Source organism: Melospiza georgiana, chromosome Z, assembly GCF_028018845.1.
Source record: "Melospiza georgiana isolate bMelGeo1 chromosome Z, bMelGeo1.pri, whole genome shotgun sequence".
Lineage (NCBI taxonomy): Eukaryota > Metazoa > Chordata > Aves > Passeriformes > Passerellidae > Melospiza > Melospiza georgiana.
In genome coordinates this window covers 415482-439859 of record NC_080465.1, presented here as the reverse complement: position 1 = coordinate 439859, position 24378 = coordinate 415482, and the positions used below count along the sequence as shown (strand labels likewise).

General features: G+C 57.1%; 1 protein-coding gene across 7 annotated transcripts in view; it reads left to right on the top strand.

Annotated features, from left to right (window-relative positions):
- Positions 1 to 4394: 4394 nt before the first annotated feature.
- The window catches only part of PAX5 (paired box 5), a 136884-nt gene continuing 116900 nt past the window's right edge, over positions 4395 to 24378 (top strand). For 3 of the 7 annotated variants that reach the window (XM_058043910.1, XM_058043908.1, XM_058043907.1), the window contains exons 1-6: positions 4395 to 4440; positions 11715 to 11875; positions 13628 to 13632; positions 16147 to 16344; positions 20683 to 20747; positions 22681 to 22809. In XM_058043910.1, the coding sequence (XP_057899893.1) occupies positions 4395 to 4440; positions 11715 to 11875; positions 13628 to 13632; positions 16147 to 16344; positions 20683 to 20747; positions 22681 to 22809 (604 nt within the window). Of the gene's footprint in view, positions 4441 to 7290; positions 7334 to 11714; positions 11876 to 13627; positions 13633 to 16146; positions 16345 to 20682; positions 20748 to 22680; positions 22810 to 24378 lie in introns of those variants that run through there. The other 4 variants (XM_058043911.1, XM_058043909.1, XM_058043913.1 and 1 more) reach the window with 3 other exon arrangements.

The window sequence follows — 24378 nt, the reverse complement described above, 5'->3', positions numbered from 1 at the left end:
CTCAGCGCACACCGTGGGGCTCCACACAGAGCTCTCCGGAAGAGAGAGAAGCCTGCACCTGCTGGGGCTTGGTCTCCCTTGGATCCTGGCTCATTTTCAGCTGTGTATGCAAGCATTTCACCGGGCAGAAGGTTCTGCAAAGCTGACTTTTAAAACCGTGTCTTTTTAACTATCAAAGCAACCACATTCGAGATCAGTGAAAGTGACGGAGGGAGGAGACTGAAGTGTTCACTGCAGCCCTGAGACCTTCCATATTAGGCTGATGAAATAGGTTTGGGCTATTCATTGCTGTGATAAACAAGGTTAGCCTTCTGCTTCGACACAGGTTTATATCCAAAACCAGGCAGGCCCCAGTCAGAATGGTGGTGGACTGAAGAGAAAAAGTTGCTAAGGGCCAGCAAGGGGAGCAGGCCTCCGAGTGCCAGACAGAAAAGCTCCGTGCAGGTCTTTCAGAAAAGCATTTCACTCAGTCATGGTGCTGGGAGTGACTCTCCGCGGACTACGCCACAGAAAGGCCCCCGGGGAATACACCAACGAGAATGAGGCAACTGGCAGCACAGCTGAGACAGAACTTACTGGTAGGCGAGGGGAAAGAAAAATAGTTATGAATATTGGCTGAAAAAGAGAAGTCTCCCATCATTTCCTGCCCTCCTCTCATGCTCTCAAAAATAAAACCCGCTGCTTTTGTCAGCTGTGCCGCCTCGGCTCTGGCTTCTCTCTGTACTGACTAGGCAGGACAGGGGCACGGAGTCCTGGCAGGACACTCAGCACCTCCCGTCGTTCATGTCTAGCGGCAAAATCACTGTCTGAGGGCACAGCACACTTCCTCCGTGTGGACCAGCTCCTCTTTCAAACCTCTTTCTGATGGCTTTCCGTGCACAGCTCTAGTAAAGATCACTCACGATATTAGAGTACCTAAGTGCTCTCAACTTTACAGCACTGCCCACCGAACACCTTTTAAATTGCTTCGGTCTAATTATCATGCCCATCTCAGATGTGACTTTTTCTCGGGGAGCACACTGGGCCAGGATCGCTGATAGATCTCCTCTGCTTTGAATTTAAAACGACCGACATCGGAGGAAAAAGAGACTGTAGTGCTGCAGAGGAGCACTGGCAATTTCCAAATCAGCAGCACTCCCCGCCGCACCTTCCTTCCTCCCTCCCCCCTTCCCCTAATTCTGCCAAACCGAACCTGTATTGGTAGAATTTGTAGCAGCTCTCCCCGTCTCCCGTCTTTGGTGTAGATGTGCTTTACACAAATATGAGAAAATGCAGGTAACTGTTAAAGTGGTGCGGGTCTTTGAGTGCTCCCTGCAACCTGTGCCACTCCAACCCCTCCAACGCGGGGAGAGGAGACAGCTCTCGGAGCAGCTGAGGCCGGTACCTGGGGAAGCGAGGCGCTCTGCTCCGGCCGCTCCAGGTGTTGTGGGTGACAGGTGTTAGGCCAAGCCCCTGCAGTCTCGGGCGTCGCAGGACCAGTGCGAGCGTTGTGGGACGGGAGGACAACACTTCACGTCCTAACGTTATGCATCAGATATAAAAGGACAAAAGGTTGGCCCGGGTTCGTGATCTCCCTTCTTCAGTGGGGGCAGGAAACAATAACTGTCCTAGGAAAACTCCAAACCCAGAATTCTGCTGAGCCACTTTTTTTTTTTTTTTTTTTTTTTTTTTTTTCCCTCTTTGCTGTGCTTTTACCCTTCCGGGTGCAGAAAGCACAGCGTCGCTCCAAAGTGTGCTCCGGGACATGCCAGCATCGGGGGCCCTCGGCTGCGGCCGCAGCGTCGCGGCGATCTGACCCCGAGACCCGCTTCCCCGGGGATTTGTGCCGTGGCACGGCTCTGTGCCCCCTCGGAGCTGCTCTGGTGAGAGCGGAGCATTTTCCGGGGGCTGTCCTGGGGGGCTCCTGGCAGCCCCCAGCCCTGCCGGCTCCCGAGGCAGTGCCCCTGCCCGGACACAGCAGCGGCTGCTTCCCGGCGTCCGTGCGCCGCCGGCTCCCGCGCCGGGCCTCGGCTGCCGCCCTGTCACGGCGCCGCGGGGTCCCGCAGCCGCGCTCCGGGGCTCACGGCGGGGCGGGCAGAGCGGGTCCCAGCCCTGCCCGCTGGCCAGGGGCGAGGAGGGCCGCTCCCCGCCGCAGCCGCCGCCTTGCTTTCGTTAGCGCGGCGGCGGGGATGGCCGAGGGCAGCGGGGGCGGCCCCGGCCCGCGGCCCCGCGGCTGGGGACGGCTCCTTCTCCTCCATCCCGCGGAGCTGCGCACCCCGCAGAGCCGCTCAGCCGGCGGGCCCACGCGGGCCGGTGCTCGCACGTCTCCGCAGCCACGGCCGCGCTGGCACACGCGTGGGGCCTGGCCTGCCCCGCTGCGGCCCCGCCGCCGCTCCCCCATGGTCTCTCTCAGGCCGTGCGGGGCGGCGGGAGGGGAGGCGGGAGCCCTGCAGCCTGTTTTTAGGACAATAAACTGGTTTTCGTTCCTTTCCCTACGTGAGGTCAGAGGAGCTCTCCCGTGCTGCTCGCGTTGCCGAGGCCGGCTCGGCCGGGAGAGGCGAGGCGAGCGCCTGAAGGGACCAGAAAGGGACTCGGGGTCTGCCCTGCATTTGCGCCGCTTCTGTGGGGGCACCTCCCTCAGGGAAGAGCCCCCTGCCCCGGAGCGGCAGGTCGCGTTTCAGGGCGAGCCGGCAGAAAGCTCCGCCGAGGCTATTTCTATGTAAGAAAATGAGAGCGAAGAGAGCTTGGTGGGAAGGGAAGCAAAAGGGAGAGAGGCCACAGTCGGCCTCACTTTGGAGCTGGGCGGCCGGGGGTCCCGTAGGACCGGGCCCGGCCCAGCCGCGAAACCCCGCGAGGCCGCCGGTCTTAGGATGCAACTGCGACGAAGGCAGAAGGATGGCCGGGAGGGAAGAGACAGAATTTGGAAACAGAGCTGTGTCCCGGTTAGCGCTCAGAGGGGCCGGCGTGTGGGGGTGGCAAGGCTGTGCCGGGCGAGTCAGCGGGAGAGAGCCCCTTCGTCGGCCTCGCGTCTCTACCCCCGGCACATCCCCCGGAGCGGCAGCACCCGGAGCGGGGCTCCCCGGGCCGCTCCGCGCACGGGCACCGGCCGTGTCCCCGCTCCCGAGCCCCGCTGCCCCTTGCTCGACATCACGGCGGCCGTGGGCCGGAGGGGGAAGCTCGGGCAGGGGAGCAGAGCGGAGCCCACCTGCGCCCCCGCCAGCGGATCGGTTCCGTGTCGCGGCGGGCTCCGCGGGAGAGGGGCTGCAGGCGCCGGAGGGCGCGAGAAGCGGGACTGCCCGCCGCGCTTGGGGCCGAAATTTGTTTTGGCCTTTGGGAAAGGCCGCTATTTCCCGCTTTCCCCCACAGTCGTTTTGCTGAAAAATAAACCAGTAAACTTGGGAACGGTCGAAGCCGCGTGATTTTTTTCCCTTTAACTCTCCCCACCCTCACTCGCGGCCATGGGTCTGCATCCGCCACGTGAACGGGAGGTACGGGGGCAGGAAGCCGGAGTGAAGCCCCCCGGGCCGGGAAAATCCTGCCAGGGCCCCCGCGCTTCCACTGGGCCGCTGCTCTCCGGTCCCCGGCGCAGTGCGGGGGCTGTCCCTGGGCGAGGGGCGCGGGGCAGGGCAGGCCCGGAGGGATGCGGGGCTCTCTCCCGCAGACGGCTCCCTGTCCCGCCCCTGCGGCAGCCCGGCCCGGCGGGGAGCACTGCCCCGGGGGCGGCAGCGTCACCCCGGCCCGGGAAGGGGAAGTCGGTCTGCTGAAAAGTTGGTGACAGGCTGGGGCAGCGGAGGCAGAACGGGCAGGTGCCGCCGCCGCTGCCGGGGCGGCGGAGCGCTCGGGGGGCGGCCGGTTGCGAGCAAACTTTGATTCCTGCTACAGAACATGTCAGAGTTTTCCTGGGTTTTGGCTGCGTCTGGGGACATCTTGTGATGTTTTAGAGAACAGGACATGATCTCACATGGCGAGGAGCTCTTTAGTTTCTTAATCATTTCACGGTTCCTTCAGAGGCTTTTTTCCACCTAAAACGTTTAGTTTCAGCTCAGTGATCAGCTGCAAAAGCTCGGCGGGGAGCGGAAGAGTTGAATTATTCCAACCTGAGAGAGCCCCTCACCAAAAAAAAAAAAAAAAAAAAAAAAAACCAAAAAAAAAAAAAAAAAAAGAAAAAAAATAAAGAAGGAAAATAAAGAAAAGAAAGAAGGGAAAAAAAGAAAATAAAGAAGAAAAGACAAGAAAAGACAAGAAAAGACAAGAAAACAGGAAGGAGGAAAAGGAAAACGGAAAATACAAGAAAAGAGAAAAGAATACAAAACAATTAAAAGAAAAGAAAAAAAGAAAGAGGGAAAAGGAAGAGGTTGCAAAACGACGTGCAAACTTTTTCTTGCCTCCGTTTCCCCAAGTCCTGAAGAGCCGGAATGGAGCTGGAGAAAACCTACGCGACACCCCGAGCCGGCCGCACAGGTGGGATTCGGGCCGGGGGCTGCGGGGAGCCCGGCGGCTCCGCGGACAGGGGGGGTGAGCCCGCGTGAGCGGGGACGCGAGGCGGGCCGGGCGGGGTGGGAGCAGCTCCCGCGAGCCCGTCGGGGCGGCGGCGGGCTGCCGAGGGCTCCGCCGGCCGTGGAGAGGCACCCTGGTGTCCGTGTGCCCCGGGCTGCGGCCAGGCGGGCAGCGGCACAGGCACCGGGCATGGCCGGAGCCTGCGGAGCCCCGTCACGGCGTCCCCGCGGGCGGCGCGGCGGCGGCGCGGGCGGCGGAGGGCGCGGAGGCGGCCTGGCGGCTCGGTGGCGGAATGCAATTTCGAAGCGATCGATGGGGCCTTTTATTAGTTAAATCGCCTGAATAATCGTTTAATCGATAAAGCATTTCATGGCGCGGCGGAGGCGGCCGGGAGCGGGGGTGGCCGCAGGGGCAGCAGCACGGACAGCGCTGCCTGGGCCGGGCAGGATGACGAGGACGGGCCGGGGCCCGTGACAAGGCGCTCCAAAGCCTCTGCGCCTCTGGCCCCTGTAGAGAGCAGGGCCGAGGGGGCTTCACCTCAGTACCGGGTGAGCGACAAGCAGGAGGAGGACGGGGGGGTCACGGCAGGAACGGGGGCCGGGCAGGATGTGAGCCCGTCTTGCCTGCCCGCTCGTCCCCTCCGCGCCGGGCCCAGCATGCCCGCCGTCCCCGACGGCCGCCCCGAGCCGAGGAGCCGAGCGGCAGCAGGGGGAGCCGCCCGACGGCCCGGGCTGGGCTGCGGGGCTGCGCGGGGATCGGCCCTCGCCGTGCTTCGGCCGGACTCCGTGCCGGCTCCGCGCTGCGCCTCGGCCGCGCACCGCAGTTTCGACTTCAACGAAAACTCGGCCCGCGCCCGCCCGTCGGCAGCGGATACCGGCCCCGCGCGGCCCAAGGACGGGCCGGGGCACGGCCGAGCTGCCGCCGTGACCTGAAGGGTTCAGCGGGGCCGGAAGGTCTCGCCCCGGCTGAGGCTGAGCTCTCCCGCAGCCTCGTCCTCACAAAGATCCCCGTGGGAGAACATGCGGGCGGCGGGGCCGAGGGCAGGCCGCCGGTGCAGCGGGCTGTGCCCCGCCGCCAGGGTCACCGTGAGGCGAGGCAGACTGCCCGGGCCTCCGTCGGGGGCTCGGCCGGGGCAGCACCGCCGTGGGGCGAGACCCGCGGGCGCGGCGGCCTGAGGGGGATCTCGCCGCTGCTGGGCGCGAGCCCCGGCGCGACCACGGGCAGGACGAGCCGGCCGAGAACCTCCCTGACCGCGGCCTCGGCCCGGGCTCCCACGGGTACCAGGACCCACGGACCCGACACGCGCCGTCCGGGCGTCGGGGAGACCAACGGCCACGGGGAGCGGCGTCGGACGCACGGGCCGGGCCGTCGAAGGTCCCGGGCCCGCACCCCAGCGGGACCCACCCACGGCTCAGTCACGAGTGGCTGCGCCCCCGCCGCCCCGCGGCCACGCCCCCCACCCTTTATTGGCTCGCGGCCCGCCAATAGGCAGCGCCGGCGCTCGGCGGCCAATGCGGGACGCCGGCAGGTTAACTTTGCGATTGGCCGCGGCGCTGAGTGACGGGCGGGCCCCGCCCCCGCCGCTGTCCGCCCGCGCGGTGCTGAAGCGCCGCCCGCCGCCCCCTCCGCGCGCGCTGCGCGGGCCGCGGGGCCGCGGGGCGGGGCCGGTCCCGCGCCCCCCCGCCGCGCCCGGCCCCGCCCCCGCCGGCCCCGCCCCGCCCCCGCCGCCCGCCACAACCCCCGCGGCCGCCGGCGGCCGGCAGCGCGCCGGGCGCACCGCCCGAGCCAGCCAGGCGCCGCCGCCCCGGCGGCCCACGGCGGGCCAGGGGAGGGACGGACGGACGCGCAGAGGGGAGGGGGCGCCGCGGCCCCGGCGGGCGGGCAGCGATGGTCGCGCCGCGCCGGCGCCCCAGGTCGGACGGCGGCCGCTGACGGGGCGGCCCGGTCCCGCGGGGCCGCGGCGAGCCCGGCCCCCATTCACGCTCCCCGCCCTCTCGCACACCTTCCCCCGCCGCTCCCCTCGCCCACCGCCGCCGCCCCGCCCGGCGCCGCGAGTTGCTGCGAGCGGCGCGGCGGGGGGGCGGCACAGGCGGAGCAGCGCCGCCGCCCCGGGACCGAGCCCCGCGGACGGGGCGCCCGCCCCCGCCGCCGCCCGCCTCGGCCGCCGCCGCCGCCGCGCAGCCGCCGGCGCCGCCAGCACAAAGAGCCGTCGGGCGGGCAGCGCTGGGCTCCGGTCCGCCGGACAGAGGCGCTCGCCCCTCTCCGCGCCCAGTAACGCCCCGGAGCCCGGCGGCGGGTGCTGCGCATCGGCAGCCGCCCGCGGAGCGGCTGAGGCCGGGGGCTGAGCCCGGGGCGGCCGCTCCGCGCCCCCCCGACGGAGCCTCCGGAGGCTGCGAGCGCCTCGGGAGCTGCGTTCCACCAGCGCTCTTGGATACCGCGACCCGTCACGCGGCAGGACTCTGCGCTTTTTGAGGGATTTTGTTCCATTTTATTTTTCACCCCTTTTTGGTTGTCTTTCTTTTTTCTCTTTTTTTCCTTTTTTTTTCCTTTTTTTTTTTTTTTTTTTTTTTTTTTTTTTGTTTCGTTTTTCGTTCGGTTTGAGTTTTTTGAGTTTTCTTTTTTTTTTTGCTGTTGTTGATTTTGGTTTTTTGGCTTGTTTTGTTTTATGCGTTGGTTTGGGTTTTTTCTATTTGTTTGTTCGGTTCTGGTGGGTCTCCGTCCTTTTTCGCGGGCTCCCTCCCTCAGCCCGAAACCCGAGCGCCGCCGGCGAATCGAGATCAGCTCAGCGAGGTGGCCCGGCCCCGGACCGCTCCGATGGAAATACACTGTAAGCACGACCCGTTCGCAGCGATGCACAGTAAGTGCCTGCCCTTCAACTTGTCTGAGCGGGCGCGACGGGCTCCGCGCGATCCTCTCCGTCCGCGGCCGGGCCGGGCCGGGCCGGGCTGCCCGCCCACGTTCGGCCCCGGCGGGAGCGGGGTGCCGGTGCCGGGGGCTGCTTTCCCGCGGAGAGAGAGCCGATGTCACCGCGCGTGTGTGCGTCTGTGCGGATGGATGTATAAACACGTCTCTGGACGTAGGCACAGCCATCAGTACATACGGACGCGCGCTGGTGTACATGGATGAATACACAGATGTTACATGTATGTGCGTGTGCTTGTTTCTCTCCGTAAATCAAATATCCGGGGAAAATGCCGCCAGGTATTTCCGACGAACGGAAAAGTTTGCTGCACGATATTCTTTCTTTTTTTCAACATTTTGAAATTCGTTAATTGGAAATAAAGAAAAAAACCCCAAAAACCAAAAACAAACCCTCAAGAACTAAAACTCCTAAACAAACAAATAGAAGTCCCTCCAAACCCCGAACAAATTGAACTGATGCGAAATGCGAGGAGCTGGGCTGCAGGGAAGATTTTTGTCTTTTTAAACCCCGAAGAATGGCGACACGATCGCGGCGTGGGGCGGCGGAGCGGGCAGCCGGTGAAGTTAACAGGTCGTGCGCGATGGGTTCGCCCGAGATTTGTTGTGCTTGAGAGGTCGGGGAAGACTTATCCATTAGCACAGTGTTATGTGAAATGACATCTTCTCTCGCGGCGAGTTAAACGCTGCATTACGGCGAGAGATTGCGAGGGAATTTAAGGTAGAACTAATCTCATTTCCCGGTGCACCGCAGCCTTTCGGCTCAAAGAAATTTGTTTGCAAAATAAACCACCGAGCTCCGGAGCTGCAGATTCCCTCCCTCTCTCCCTTGTCCTCTCCGCGCTCGCCCATTTCCCGTCCCCTCTTGCCGCCGCTCCGTTTCTGGGGTCGTGCGGGGCTGGGACGCTGGCGCTCTGCCGCCCCCCGTTAAATCGTACTTTCCCTCTCAGGCAGCGAAGCGCTCGACCTCCGCGCTTATTCATTTCTCTGCCAGCATCGAACCGAATCGCTTTTTGTCAAAGGCGAACTTTGGGGTCGGGAAGCGCGCGGTGCGGGGCGGGCTGGGGGGCGGGCGCGGAGTCCCCGCCGGGCTGCGGGCGGGCACGCAGGCCACGGGAGCCCACGGGAGCCCACGGGAGCCCACGGAGCACGGGCCGGACAGCCCAGGCGGCAGCGGCCGCGGCGGGTTTCAGCCGCGCCTCTGCCGGCACTCGCGGCTCTGGAAAATCCATGCCGTCCTCAGGAATTTCTGGGCGAACAGAAGGAATAAAACCAAAACGCCCGTGCCTTTTTTCCGGTCCGGACCGCGGCCGGGAAGCCTCCGAGGTCATTTGCTGCCAAGCGATCTCCGGACCCGCGGCTCCTCGGGGGCGTGAGGGTGGACGTGGGGTCGGGACCCCATTGAAAAAAAAGCAGAGGAGGACGGGGAGCCGGCCGCAGCGGAAGGAGCGAGGGGGCAGCACGGCCGCGGGGAACGGTGGCCGGGGCAGTCCGGAGCGAGATTTCGGTACCTCCTGGCGCCGGTCCCCGCTGCTTCCTCGTCCCGCGTGGGCAGAGCCGCCGGCCGCCTCCGTCCGGGCTACGCGGGGACGGCGAGGGCGGGCTGGGCACGGCCGGAGCGGCCCCGGGCCCGCTGGCTCGGCGGCTCCCCGGGACGGGCTCCCTTCGCTTCCCCGCGCTGCCCGGCTGCGCCGCGGCTCTGGGTCGGGCCCGCGGAGCGCTCCTCGCGGCTCCCGCTCCCGAAACAGCCCCCGAGTCTCTGCCCGTCCCCCCTCCCTGCGCGGGGCAGGGGCGGCCGCCTCATCCCGCACCGAGGCTCGGGCGGAGCTCGGCTTCCCCGCCGCTCCCGCAGCCCCCGGCCCGACGGGACCCCCGGTCCGCAGCTGCCGGGGAGCGCGGCCCCGGCGGGGGAGGCCCCGCTGCCCGGGGCAGGGGCAGGTTGAGCAAGGGGCGGCCGGGGCCCCAGCCTTTGTTTCCGGCGCCTGGAGGGTCGATGCTCCCGGCCTGGGCAGGCCCCGGTTCCCGCCGGTCTCCGGGGACTGGGGACGGGCTCCAGGGGTAGAGTCGGCCCTTCCTTGAGGAAGACACGTCTTAATGACGCCTTCTCTACCATCTTCTTCCTGTTCTTTCCCTTTCTTTTTGTTTATTTTTATTTTTTCCTTCCTTCCTTCCTTCCTTCCTTCCTTCCTTCCTTCCTTCCTTCCTTCCTTCCTTCCTTCCTTCCTTCCTTCCTTCCTTCCTTCCTTCCTTCCTTCCTTCCTTCCTTCCTTCCTTCCTTCCTTCCTTCCTTCCTTCCTTCCTTCCTTCCTTCCTTCCTTCCTTCCTTCCTTCCTTCCTTCCTTCCTTCCTTCCTTCCTTCCTTCCTTCCTTCCTTCCTTCCTTCCTTCCTTCCTCTCCTTCCTCTCCTTCCTCTCCTTCCTCTCCTTCCTCTCCTTCCTTCCTCTCTCCTTCCTCCTTTCCTCTCCCCCCTTGCCGGACCACCGCCACTCCAGGACCTTCCCACTCAAGCTGTGCGCGGTTCCTCGCACTCAGAGCCCTGCGGGGCGGAGGTCTCGTTGCGGACAGGTCCCGTTGGCCTCGGCGGCCGCGGAGCCGTCTCACCGAGTCTCGGGTGTCCCGGGCGCGCAGCGAGGCCGCGGGCACAGTCCGCCTCTCCCGCTCCGCTGAGCGCACAGCAGGCTCCGCTCTGCTCGCCGCAGCCCTGAACATCGCCTCTTTCATGCGGGTTCATTACGTGCCCTTACAATGGGAAAAGGTGCTTGCGAAGTTTGACGGCAGTTTGTCAATAGTGAAGTGACAAGGTTAAAATAAAAATAGTGCTGTATAAATTTTTTTTAAACACTGAGGCATTTGGCTTGCCAGCTTAGTCAGTAGACTTCCGATCCTGCTTAAACAGAGACATTTTCTGTATTACTTTTGTTCCAGAATTGGCATCTGTACTATGTCTATGGCTTGTTTTTAGCTTCTCTATCCCTCTGTAATATAAATAGTCGGATGCATAACAACATAAGGGTTAATTATATTACCTTCTGGTACGGGGGATTAATGTGTCTTCATGGGGGTTGACACAGCTTCACTGCTATTCCTCCAAGTGGGTCTTGGGTCCCATCAGATATATAATTCACTTTGTTAAACGTGAACAGTGAAAATCTGCTCAAAAAGGAGTCATACGCTGGGCTTGCCCAAGTGTTCAGGTTTTATTTGTGAGGTCACAGCATCAGCCAAGAGAGCAGAATTTCTTTCTTTTCTTTCTTTCTTTCTTTCTTTCTTTCTTTCTTTCTTTCTTTCTTTCTTTCTTTCTTTCTTTCTTTCTTTCTTTCTTTCTTTCTTTCTTTCTTTCTTTCTTTCTTTCTTTCTTTCTTTCTCTCTTTCTCTCTTTCTCTCTTTCTCTCTTTCTCTCTTTCTCTTCTTCTCTCTTCCTCTCTCTTTCTCTCTTTCTCTCTTTCTCTCTTTCTCTCTCTTTCTCTCTTTCTCCTTCTTCTCTCTTCTTTCTCTCTTTCTTCTCTTCTTTCTTCTCTTCTCTCTTTCTCTCTCTCTCTCTCTCTTTCTCTCTCTCTCTCTTTCTCCTCACTCTTCCCTTTCTCTCTCTCTCTCTCCCTTTCCTTTCCTTTCCTTTCTTTCCTTTCCTTTCCTTTCCTTTCCTTTTCCTTTCCTTTCCTTTCCTTTCCTTTCCTTTCCTTTCCTTTCCTTTCCTTTCCTTTCCTTTCCCTTTCCTTTCCTTTCCTTTCCTTTCCTTTCCCTTTCCTTTCCTTTCCTTTCCTTTCCTTTTCCTTTCCTTTCCTTTCCTTTCCTTTCCTTTCCTTTCCTTTCCTTTCCTTCTTTCCTTTCCTTTCCTTTCCTTTCCTGTCTTTCTTTCTTTCTTTCCTGCATTTGTCTCTTTCTTTCTCTTTCTTTTCTGTCTTTCTATCTCTCTGCCTCTCATTCTCTCCCTTTTTTTCTGTTTCTCTCTCTCTTTTCCCCTTCCCCCACCTGATTAATTCAAGGCATCTGGGGAAAGCCAGAGCCGAAACACGGCGTGTTTAATTTCAGGTGTCTCTGTGCTTAGGCAGAGGCAGTAGGTGGGCTGAGGAGCCCCCAGCCCCATCTGTGGCTCCGAGGAGCCTCCGCTGCCCGGGCCGGCTCCGGGCCTGGCACCGCTCCGGGCGGCACCGAGCGCTGCCCGTGCCCGATCCATTGCGGCGCCGAGGGCCCCTGCGCGGGGCTGCGGGGGAACCGGGCCGGTTCTGGGGGGCGGTTCGGGGGAGGCTCTGCCCTGCCGGGACGGCCCGGAATCTCTCACCGCTCTTGTGCTGCCCTTCTCCCCCGCCCGTGTGTTGCAGGACACGGAGGCGTGAATCAGCTGGGGGGTGTTTTCGTGAACGGCCGCCCTCTCCCCGATGTCGTTCGCCAAAGGATCGTGGAGCTCGCCCACCAAGGCGTCCGGCCGTGTGACATCTCCCGGCAGCTCCGCGTCAGCCACGGCTGTGTCAGCAAAATCCTCGCAGGTAAAGGGGACGGCGAATCCTCCCGCGCCCGTCACAAGTGTCGGGGCCAGCCCCAGGGCCAGGGGCTGCAAACAAACGGGGAGGGGGGGCGGCTTCCCGAGGAGTCGTGTTTCGTGTGTCGGATCTGCAAAGAAACAGCCAATATCCGTGGGTCTTGTGTTAGCCCCTGTTACAGCTTCTAATCCTGACGCAAAGTGCAGAACGCCATGAGTATTTGCTGTATATATATATAGATATAGATATACACAGTGTATATCCTGCACCTGTCTGCTCTGAACAGGAAGGGAAATCTTGGAGTCATATTCAGCAAAATGTGAAGAAAAAGTAGAAGTTGTGGAAATTACTTGTTTTGCTTCCTGAGTAGAACTCCTTTTAAACAATGTTATCATGATATATTTCATCAGCACGTGCGTTCATGCAAGCTATTCTGCAATCTATCCCACTGTTTATAATCAAACATATTTTTCCAGTCTTCTACTGGATTAAGGGAGAGCTGAACACCATGAGTAACTAGTAACCCTCTTAAAGGTATTTTGGCTACTTTGGGAGTAGCTCTCTGTTCGGCCAAAAGCTGCTCCAAACACTATGGCAACAGGATATTAAACTCTGAATTAATATTATTTCCTGATGCTGCTTAAAATGTGGCGTAAATTCAGCTAAAAAATGCCAAGCTTGCTTTTTCCCTTTTTGATTTCTTAATCTTCTGTGCAAACCTAAACTTAATTTGTGTAAATTACCATTTTTAAATGGTTTTGAACCCCAGGTATTCTTACAGACTTGGGCAACTTATATTAAGGGGATTTTTTTTAAAGTGTTTTTTTTTATGATCTGGAAAAGTTATTATTGAGTTGTTTGTTGTGATTTCACAGTTAATTTCATTGTTTAGCATTTTACTATTTTTATTTTAAATTGTTTTCCGGTTCCTTACAAACATAGCATAGCTGCAAAGACAATTGAAGGCATTTAATTTATAGCAGCGCACAGGGGGTGTGTTGATCGATCAGTGTCAGTGTGCAGGTCTGTCAGGATCGCGGGTGCCAGTTTTGCACAGTTCTGTTGCTGTTCTCCACACAGCCCTCTCACTCTGCCTGCCCCAGCTGGCGAGCACCAGCTCCAGTGCTGGGGCTGCCCTCGGCGCTTCCCCTCTGCTCCCTCCTCGCAGGGATGTGCCTTCCCTGCAGCCTACGTGCGCTTCTGGGGTTCGAGAACACAAACGCCTGGAGCTGGTGAGGGAGGAGAGCTTCCCGTGGGCTTTGTGCTGCCCACCACGGGCTGTTTCACTCAGCTGCAGCTCCTGCTCCTGCCTGGCTGCTGTGGTTTGGCTGGTGGTGCTCACTGTTGCACTGGAGCTGCCACCAATCCCATCAAACTAACACACAGCTTGGAAACAGGCAATGTGTTCATCCACCAGGCAGAAGTTGGATGGTTTTACTCTTGGCAGTTAGGTCTGCTGTTAGGTGTATTTGCACTATGGAGCTCAGAGTGAAGTTCCACAGCTCTGTCATTAAAGTTGTCAGCAATAAATTGGAATTTCATAGCTCATTATTTTCTTAACTAATAATTACAGTGGGTAAAATGTCTCTGTAATTGCATCTCTGCGTGTGTATGTTTTCTTGCATGTGTGCATGTATGTGAAAAGTGGGAATCCTTAAAATAGATCCTTGCGTTTGGAATTTTATTATCGGAATTTTTCAGTACTAGATGCAGTTTAAAAAATCCGTCCAGAGGCAGGTAACCAGCTGTTGCAGGGCAAGTGAAGCTCTTAACCCTCGGAGGAGGGTGCTGTGGTGGTGCCCACCCTACAGCTGCCTTTGCAGCTCTCTGGAGCAAAAGGCCCTGACCTGGTGCACACGGAACAGTGCTGGCTGCAGCAATCCCTGCCCTTAAAATGAGGATGGGAGTCAGAACTGCTGGAGCCATGCACCCTGCAGGCTTTGTGACTGTGCAGTTTAGTGCAGCACAACATGACTGCGCCCAGCTCCATTGCCGGGGAGAGGAGGGGGATGCCTGTGACCCAGGGCAGGGTGAGGACTGTCCCCACGTGTCCCCAGGGTGGTGCAGGGAGGGATGTGGGCTCAATCCTGCGCCCCCCTTGGGGTGAGTGCACCTTGCTGGGGCTCCCCTGTGCCTGGGCTGAGCCATGACAGCGGGCAGAGGCTCACAGAGGGCAGGGCTGGCTGCTCTGAGCCCCCCAGCGAGCCCAGCACAGCTGCAGCCCTGCGTGGCAGGGGCCCTCTCTGGCTCTCCTGCGTGGCTCAGCCATGAGAAAGCCGTGGCTGCTCTGCACAGGCACAGCACCCTGTCCTGTTGGCAGTGCTCCTCTTGGCCAGGCTGCCCTGGACTGCTCTGTCGCAAGAAAGCGCTAAGAAACATTTGTGAAATCCACAATTTTGGCTAGATCTCAGAAAACTGTGAGTTGCTGTCTGGTAGCATCTGTAGTGTTGCCTGGCTGCGTTCTACATCCTCCTCAAAAAAGCAGTGCCAGCAACCTCAGCCTCAAGGTTTTGAGGGAAGAGGTGCAAGCTTTTAGAAGGTTTATGGGCCATGTTTGCCATTATTTTGTCATGTCCTCATGGAAGTGCAAGGGGAGCTAAATTTTCTCCCTCTGCCTTAAAGCTCACAGCATTTAGGGGCAGAAGGAGGGTTAGTCCATCTCTAACACTCAACACTTGCCATTATTGATATTGCATGAATGGCCCATGGAGACTGGTGTTCAACATTTGCACACAAAGTATCTGAGAACACATGTGAGCAATTTGGTGTGAGTCTCTTAAGAGGAGCTTTAGGCCCTGCGCACAGAGCTCTCCCAGAAACACTGAGAACAGGTAGCCAGGCAAAAATTTGATGAACATGATTGCATGTTTCAGGGAGGCAGGGAGGCAGACTTTGGCTGTGCAGACTGTTTGTGCTCTGCTCAGGCTCAAAAGATGGGAGAATTTTTTAATTTTTTTTTTGTATAATGGTTGTGTCAGACAGTTGCAGGGAAAATACATAAATAAGCATTCTTATCTTCCAGCTTGTGAGTTTTTCCTGAGGTAGGAATGGGGGCGCAGGGCAGGGATCAGTGGTGACTGAGGTGCTGCAGGCGCAGCTCGGTGGGCACCTGGTGGGTGAGAGGCTGCTCCGTGTGAAAGGGGGCGCAGGATTAGGGCAGCTGGGGTGGCAGCTCGTTGTTGGGGTTTATTTTTCACCTGGTCATGTGAAAATTCACAAGATGCAAATAAGTTGAGGGCTGTGAGAGAGCCTCCTGTGTGGAATGCCCTGGCTGCAGCACGGAGGAGCAGAGTCTCGTTCTGGGCTCCGTTCTGGCCCTCGGCACGCGAGGTGTGGCTGCTGCTCCTCACAGCGTGGGCAGGACTGCACGAAAGGGGGACGCTGGCAGGGCCCCCGGGTCCCAGCTGCCAGGTGTTATGGCAAAGCTACCAAAAGCTGCTGGTCTTGTGCGATGTACGTGTGGAACATCGGTCACATTTATATTGCTTTGGGGATCTCATTCTTCACCTTTTCTGGGTGGAGAGGGGTGGTACCAGAAAGGTGGTACCTTTTGTGGCACCAGTAGAGCTGCTGGTAGTGGGGAAGATGCTGCACCTGAGGAAGGGCTGGTCACAGAAACCAACCCTGCCTCAGCTGGACCCCTCCGCAGCATGAGCAGCTCCCTTTCCCTCAAAATTTGTTATTGAAACTACTGAAAACATAATGATGAAAAGAATACATTTTGAAAAATACGAACCATTAAAACCATAATATGCATATTGAAATCGTAAAATAGGAAAAAGATATGTTGGCGTATTTATTCCAGAGGTGCAAATAAAATATAACATCTAGCCTTCATTTCACTTTGAATCATAACAAGCTGTAGATATTAATGACAGCATTTCTGTAAAAGCAGTAATTTGCTACAAAAGAGTCCACTGCAAAAAGTGGTCTTTGGTGTGATTTGTTTCTATTATTGCCAGCACTGCTGATTAATAACACACATTTTCAGTTAATTTTGGATCTCAGCATGCCCTTTAATCTTGCGTTGTTTCTTTTGTCTTGCTATTACAGAAAAATATATATTGTATCCTGAGGCCCAATTCCAATTACTATAAGTTAATCTATTAGGTGATAAAGAACCACACAGGCAGGAAATGTGTATGTGAAAGTGAAGATGTATCTCAGGATTTGCTGGGGTTTGGTTACCTTGAGATGATGTTCTCTATAAATCTCAGAGCATGTTCTCTGTCTGTGTGTGATAACCAGAGCTTTGTTTTGGATGTTGTCCCAGGTATTATGAAACCGGGAGTATTAAGCCTGGAGTGATTGGAGGATCAAAACCAAAGGTCGCCACACCCAAAGTCGTTGAAAAAATTGCAGAGTACAAACGCCAAAATCCCACCATGTTTGCCTGGGAGATCAGGGACAGACTCCTTGCTGAGCGAGTGTGTGACAACGACACCGTGCCCAGCGTCAGCTCCATTAACAGGTAAAGCTGGTGGCTCTGGGGTGGGATGCTCCGTGTCACCATGGCTTTGTCTTTGATAGCACTGGGGGTTTGGGGCTGTCTGTAAGAAAAGCAGCCTCACCTGTTTGCCCAGGGCACCTGGGCCTGGGAGCAGCTGTAGGCTGACCTGAGTGCTGAAGCACCGCGGGTGATGAGGGTTTCCCAGGAGTGGGCAGGTTCTTCTGCCAGCCTTGGCTTCTTTTCTATGCTTTCCCCTGTTTGTGAGTCGGAGTACCTTGCTGGTAATGACCCTATGTGTTTGCAGCAGAGCAAAGTCCCTGCCCTGCTCTGCTCTGCTCTGCTCTGCTCTGTGGGGTGAGGGTTCGGTTGCCCAGGGGGGAAGATCAGATGGCCATTGAGTAGGGTGGCAGTCATCTGGGTAAGAAAGAGACCCAAGGCATGGGGCTGAGGTTCCATTTTGTCACCTGACACCCCATTGGTGCTGCTGACAGTGGCCCAGGCCTGTGTTCAGTGTGAATATCAATGGGGGAATTCGGCTGGTAGCGTCTGAGGGCCTCCACTGTCTGCTTTTTGCCTTGGAGAACTCAAGTGGCCTGGAATTGCTTTTGTGAAAATGCAGGGGAATCTCATTTGGCGACTGAGTCCCACGTTTGGGTGCTTTGCCATGGCTTTGCAAGTCAGGGCTGGGCTCATGGAAGGCCTGGTTTTAGGGGCTCTGACCTGCTGCCTTGTCCATTACACCTTCTGCGGCCGTGGTTTCCCCCTGAGTCAAGTGATGCATAAGGCTGGAAAAACCCAGTAAAATACTTCATGGCATCTCCAGCCCTGCCAGAGCAACAGTGAGAGATGAATACTTGAGCAGCAGAGCTTTTGGGCACCCACGGCCCTTGCAAGCAGGGTTTGTTAATTTTCACTCTGTTCTGGGCTTCCTCCTCACCACGCCGGTGAGGCGATTTTCACTTGTGCAACTGCATGCAAATCCTTTGAATGCAGCTCGCTATAAAATCTCTCATTTGCGTCCAGACGTGAAATAAATTGATGCAATATTCCTTTATTGGCTATCCCAACCTGATTTGCATTCATGGAGTTGCCGCTTGAGTGGCCGGAGTGGCTTCCCCAGCGCTGGGGGAAAGTGCAGCCTCTGCCCTGATGGGCTGAATGTCGACTCATGGGTTGGTGGAATTGAAAGAAAAAACGGGTCAGTTCATGTGCAGCAGCCTTGCTGGCTCCAGAGCACCATGCAGTAACTCTGTGGGCATGGTGTCTTTAAGGAGAGTTTGAGAAATATTACAGACATTAGGAAAACCAAAGGAAAATATCAAATACCTAAGGAAAAACTCTGCTTCCATTAACATCAATGAGTCATGAGAGAAGCATGGCTGTTACAAGCAGTCTTCTGCTTGTGTAGGAGAATGTCACATGTCCTCCAAAAAACTACCGAAAAGGCAGTCATAGCTCCAGCTAAAAGGGAGATTTAGGTAGCTTCCAGTCATATTTTGAGCCAGTTTCTGTGTTCCTCTTGCTGTGTCCTTGTGTGCTTCCACACTCATAATGCCCACACCCCTGCTGCCCTTGTTCAGAAACCCAGTTCATGATCTGTCACCAAGTTTTGGCTGTAAATCTAATTCTTTCTCATCTGCTTGTGACTCTGGCTAAGATCTTCTCCTTTCCTCAAAGGTTTGCAATCCCTTTTAAGAAATGCATGCAATCTGTTTGAGTCAATCTGTTTACCCAGAGAATTGTTTTTGCCAGCTTAGGAGCTCACTGTGAAAACCCAGACTGAGCAATAATGTGACAAAGAACCTGGAATTCACATCCAAACACTTGGCTTTAATGCTAAATCCTACAGTTTCATCAGTCTGTGGGGTTTATCCTCACATTTAACACCGAGTGTGTACTTTGGGGCTTTGCTGGAGGGAAAGGATGCAGCCCCTGCCCCAGTACCCTTGTTCACCACTGAAGTACCAATGAGGGGCTGCCTGGTGAGCACAAACCCAAGCCTTGCTCTCGCTCAGTGGTTCCTGCCCTGCTGCAGCTGCATTTCTGCACGGGGAGGACAGAGGCCCTGAGCAGGCTCCCTGTTCTCTGTGCCCACGCTGTGGATGTGTTCTCTGTCCCTGTCCCCATGGTGCCAGGTGTGTGCTCTCTGTCCCTGTCCCCATGGTGTGGATGTGCTCTCTGTCCCTGTCCCCACAGTGCCAGGTGTGTGCTCTGTCCCTGTCCCCATGGTGCCAGGTGTGTGCTCTCTGTCCCTGTCCCCACGGTGTGTGTGTGCTCTGTCCCTGTCCCCATGGTGTGGATGTGCTCTCTGTCCCTGTCCCCACGGTGCCAGGTGTGTGCTCTCTGTCCCTGTCCCCACGGTGCCAGGTGTGTGCTCTCTGTCCCTGTCCCCACAGTGCCAGGTGTGTGCTCTCTGTCCCTGTCCCCATGGTGCCAGGTGTGTGCTCTCTGTCCCTGTCCCCATGGTGTGGATGTGTGCTCTCTGTCCCTGTCCCCATGGTGCCAGGTGTGTGCTCTCTGTCCCTGTCCCCACGATGTGTGTGTGCTCTCTGTCCCTGTCCCCATGGTGTGTGTGTGCTCTGTCCCTGTCTCCACGGTGTGGATGTGTGCTCTCTGTCCCTGTCCCCATGGTGCCAGGTGTGTGCTCTCTGTCCCTGTCCCCACAGTGCCAGGTGTGTGCTCTCTGTCCCTGTCCCCACGGTGTGGATGTGCTCTCTGTCCCTGTCCCCACAGTGCCAGGGCTCCATTGTTCCCTCCCATGGTGCTGATGCTGCTCCTGTGGAGCATTGGGGTTTATGGGGATGGACTCCTGCAGCTCATCCCTCCTATTGAGGGGGCCTTCCAGCAGACAAATCTGAGCTGCTGCCTCCATGTAAGAGTGAATAATAATAATTATTATTAATTAATAACATTAATTTTAATAATAGGTCACTCTTCAATAGCAGAAGCAAGTCTGTGCGGTTAAGACTTAATTAATCATTGTGATTAGCTTTGCTCAAATCAGCTGAGAGCTGTCCAGCAGCTTTCAAGTGCTCCAGTCTCCATTCCTGCAGAGATAAAGATGTGTACGTGTCAGAAGGCCCTGGACACCCTTTCTTCACCATGGCAGCCCTGTTCAGTGGGCTGTGGGACCCTGCAGGCTCTGTCCTTTGGGTGTTGCAGCTGCTCCTGCCCCTCTCCCTGGCTGCTCTGGGTGTGTGGCTGGCTGCTCTGGGTGTGTGGCTGGCACCCATCCCCTGGCTGTGCCTGGCACCCACCAGCTCCACTCTGGGGCTGGCAGCTGGGAGGGGCCTTGTGGTCAGACCAGACCTCTGCAGCCTCCCTCAGACTCCTCCAAGGGTGGGAGGGGAAGGGGAAGGCAGTGCATCCTTCCCTGCGGTGGAGCTGGGTGTCCCTGGCCTGCTTATGGGGGGCTTATGGCCTCTCCTCTCCTCTCCTCTCCTCTCCTCTCCTCTCCTCTCCTCTCCTCTCCTCTCCTCTCCTCTCCTCTCCTCTCCTCTCCTCTCCTCTCCTCTCCTCTCCTCTCCTCTCCTCTCCTCTCCTCTCCTCTCCTCTCCTCTCCTCTCCTCTCCTCTCCTCTCCTCTCCTCTCCTCTCCTCTCCTCTCCTCTCCTCTCCTCTCCTCTCCTCTCCTCTCCTCTCCTCTCCTCTCCTCTCCTCTCCTCTCCTCTCCTCTCCTCTCCTCTCCTCTCCTCTCCTCTCCTCTCCTCTCCTCTCCTCTCCTCTCCTCTCCTCTCCTCTCCTCTCCTCTCCTCTCCTCTCCTCTCCTCTCCTCTCCTCTCCTCTCCTCTCCTCTCCTCTCCTCTCCTCTCCTCTCCTCTCCTCTCCTCTCCTCTCCTCTCCTCTCATCCCAGGGTTGCAGACCACAGCTGCCTGGGGCTTTGTGCTCCGAAGGTTCTGGCTCCCTGGGCAGGGGGCACTGGCGTGCTGGCTGCCCACACAGAGTGGGTTTCTCTTTCCTGGCAGCGAGGACTGGGTGCTCCAAGCCACCAAGCACCAGGCTCTGGAGCATGCTGAGAGCCATGCAGGTGCAATCCTGTTTGGTTGCTCTGGGATGACCTTGCTTGAGCAGGGAGGTCGGACAGGTGACCTGCTGTCAGCTCTTGTGTCTTCCGACCCAAACCATTCTGTGACTCTGTGGAATGTCACCCTGGTGACTCTAACAGCAGGGGCTGGGGACACAAATGTGCCACTGGGTCCACCTGCCAAACTTTGGTCTTTCAGTGAGTGGTGAGGGGAACATATGCAGAAAGGCATTTTTTGTATTGATGTCGGTGTCCTGCACTGAAAAAATAGTGTCCAATGCCTCCTGCCATTGCATGGCTGATGCTAAGTGGTCGTGTTTCTCCATTACTCACAGGATCATAAGGACCAAGGTGCAGCAGCCACCCAATCAGCAGGTCCCGGCTTCCAGTCACAGCATAGGTAAGGAAAACTTTTTTTTAAAATACATTAAAAAATAATAATGGATTACAAATATTCTGAAGAACTTTTAATCATTCTTATGGACAGATAATTCTGCATAAAACACTTCAGCACACGTGCTAATGTGCCTTCTTTGTCATTCTCCAAGGGCTGAACATAGTAAATGAATTTTATAAATACTGCTAAAAGGTTTTGAATTTTACTGATTATTATGATAAATAGCTTTCACCATGAGACAGAAAATTGAAATCTAAACCAAAAAAACCCCACTAATAGGGGTCTATAGAATGTCAGATAATTAAAGTAATAAATCAAGAAAGGGATACTTATTCATAACATTTTCTGCATCATTAGTCAGTAAGTAGTTTTGAATGTGTTTTTTCCATCTATCAACCATCCCTTCCATAGTTCTTTGTGCACTTGCAGTCTTGAGTGAAGAGGTAGCAAAACTTTGTGAAACTTTTAATTCATCCTCAGAGCAGTGATGCTGCAGCCTGAGGGAGGTGGTGCTGGTGGAGGGTGACCCCGAGGGGACCCCCAGGCTGCTGAGACCCCTCAGCCCCGCTCGTGGCCGAGTGTCTCTGTGAGGAGGGTGGCTGTTTGTGTGCTGCTGCAATGCAGCAGGGATGCGGGAGGGGCTCGCTCAGGGCTCAGGGCTGCTCTCCTCTTGTCCCTGTTCCATCAGACCCATCGGGGCACTGGTCGGCCCTTGCTCCCTAGGAAGTGCTGGGGGGCCCTGGTTCCTCTCTGCCTTTGTGTTGTCACCTGTGATACGGTGAGATGCTTGCTGCTTCTCTCTTGGCAAGGGTGTGCTGGCACTGGGAGAAAGGGAGGGGAGGTACAGAGCAGCCTTTTCCAGCTGCCCTTTTTCAGCTGGTCAGAGGAGTCATGCTGCTGACCCTGTGCCCCTAGACCTTTCTCTCCAGAAAATGCCGACACAATCTTGGGGAAGAAAACCTCCTTTTGTCTCACTGTGGTGGCTTAAGTGTTTCTCTTCCTGAAAAAGTCAAGAACAGAGAAGAAGAATCTTTTTTCTCATGAGTTGATAGAGGGAGCATGGATTCCTGACATGGCTTTGCTCCTGTGTGAGTCCTGTCTGGGGGTCTTTGGTGTGGTCCCACATGTGTAACCCCCATCCTGTCCTTGGGGTCTGTGGGGACTTCTAGGATGTAGGGACATGGCAAGACAGGCTCAGCCTGTAAGCTGATGGAGCTGATGGTGGAGCTCTCTCCTCTGCCTGTTCCTGTGAAGCCGTGGACACCCACAGCATCACAGGGGCAGTGTTTGCTGTGCAGTCTGGCACATCCACACTGCCCTTGAGTGACTGCCCTTGCTGGACACAAACAGGACCCTTTTCTGAGGGCTCTTCCAAAGCAAAAAGCATTTGGTCATTTTTCTGGGAACCTCAGGGTCTTTCAGCCATCCATGGCTAGGCAGCTGCAGGTGTGCAAGGTCTCCGTGGCCAGAGGCCAGTGGTGTGGTCTGACAGATGCAGAGAGCACAGTGCAGCAGGTGTAGGGTGCCCTGCTCCCAGGAGGGTCCTGACCTGGGTACCCTCTGTGCCAGCTCCTCTCTCTGCATGACTGTGCTCCCAGCAAGCTCTGCCCACCTCGCTGGGCTGCTGTGTCCCTGGAGGGCCTCTGCTGTCCCAGGCCATGGGCTTTTGTGTGACATGGGGCGTCTGACTGCTAAGGAAAAGCATCTGCTGTCCCTCAGCACACAGAGCCAGCCCCTTGTGATGGGGCAAGGGCTGGCCATGCCTCTCCTGCCACCCTGCGCTGCTGTGGCATGCTGCTGTGGGGATGGGCATGGCTGGGGTGGGCGAGGGCTCTTCCTGAGCTGCAGGGCCACGATGGCCAGCTGAGCCCCAGCCCTGCTCCTCACACCGTGGGGGCCGTTGGTGGCTGACTGAGCGCCTGTCCTTGCCTTGCAGCCTCCACGGGATCCGTGACCCAGGTGTCCTCTGTGAGCACGGACTCGGCCGGCTCGTCCTACTCCATCAGCGGGATCCTGGGCATCGCCTCGCCGGGCGCCGAGAGCAGCAAGCGCAAGCGGGACGAAGGTAGCGGGGCTGCAGCTCTGGGGAGGGCAGTGCTCAGCACGGCGCTGAGGGCTGGGGCCTGCGCTGAGGGCTGGGGCCTGCGCTGAGGGCTGGGCCCTGCGCTGGGGTTGGGGCCTGCACTGGGGTCTGGGGCCTGCGCTGGGGGCTGGGGCCTGCACTGGGGTCTGGGGCCTGCACTGGGGTCTGGGGCCTGTGCTGGGGTTGGGGTCTGCGCTCGCTGGGGCTGGGCTCTGCGCTCGCTCTGCACGGCCCCTTGGCACGCGCCACAGTCACGGACAGGCCCGGGCCCGGCCCGGTGCTGCCTCCATGCCGACAGCCCAGTGGCTGCATGCCCGACCTTCTCCAGGTGCTATGGAAGGCTATGGCACTGTGGCAGTTTGGAGCCAGGCCTTCCTCCACACTGTGGAACTTTTCCCTCCTGCCAGCAAACAGGGGAAGAGACACAGTTGTGTTGACTCTGTGGCCACCTGAAATAGGAAATATCTGCAAAGTGACAGAAAATTAACTGCATAGACATCTGCTGTGCTGCTTCTCCCAGGACTTGCTTCACCAGGGACATTTGTCAGTCTTGAAGGGTGGGAGTAAGCACAGTCCAGCTGGGGTTGGATATTGCTGATATACTCCTCAGATCCACGGGGTGTTTTGTTCTGCATCCCGCTGAAAACAATGTTTTGGACAGAAAGACACCAGAGGTGGAGTGGAAGGTACAAGAGGAGAAATTCTCTGCTGGTGTCTTTTTAAAGTGCCTTTAGTTTAAAGCATTACTTTCATTTTGGAAGAACCTACATAGAGAAACTGAGGCCATGGCTGTGGATACAATTCGTATAGCAGAGGGGACGCCAGAACTGCAGTGGGGCTTTTTCAGCTGAGGATGCAGAGGGCACGTGAGGAGGGGTGAGTGCCTTTCCTGCTGAATCAGCCTCCTGCCTCTGGCTGAGGAGCATCCACGTTCCCCAGCTCCTGCTGCTGGTGCAGGTCCAGCAGTGCCCTGCAAGCAGAGCAGGTGCAGATCCCCGTGCTGCCCAAACCCTGCTGGAGGCAGGGCGGGGTGGTGGGGGTAGGCTGGAGCTGCAGGGCACCCCCAACCCACCCCATCCCCTGGCGGACACACCGCTGACATCAGCAGCCGGGTGCCTGAGCTGTGCAAGCAGGGTCAGTGCCAGTGGATCCTTTGGTGGAAACACATGGTCAGGTTGCAGAGCAGACCCAGATTTACTGAACTGGGAGAAAACCTGCAAGAGGCTGGGGGGCCAATGTCAGCACATGGGAACTAATTTGATGGTGGAAGTATAAAGCTCTTTGTGCTCAGGTTCCTGCTAAATATTCCATTGTTACTTAACTCTGTGATTATACACATGCCTTTTTTTTTTTTTTTTGCCCAAATCCAGATTATAAATGCATAGTTAAATGTATGCATTAAAGCAGGTAGGGTAGAAGTTTTATGTTTTATCAGCCAGGTCAGGACACAGGCTGTCTCTACTGATACCACATGGCTCCTCTGCCACAGAGACATTTTTTGGGTGTCTGTCAGAAGACACTGCTTTAACTGCAGAGAAAAGGATTAAGTGT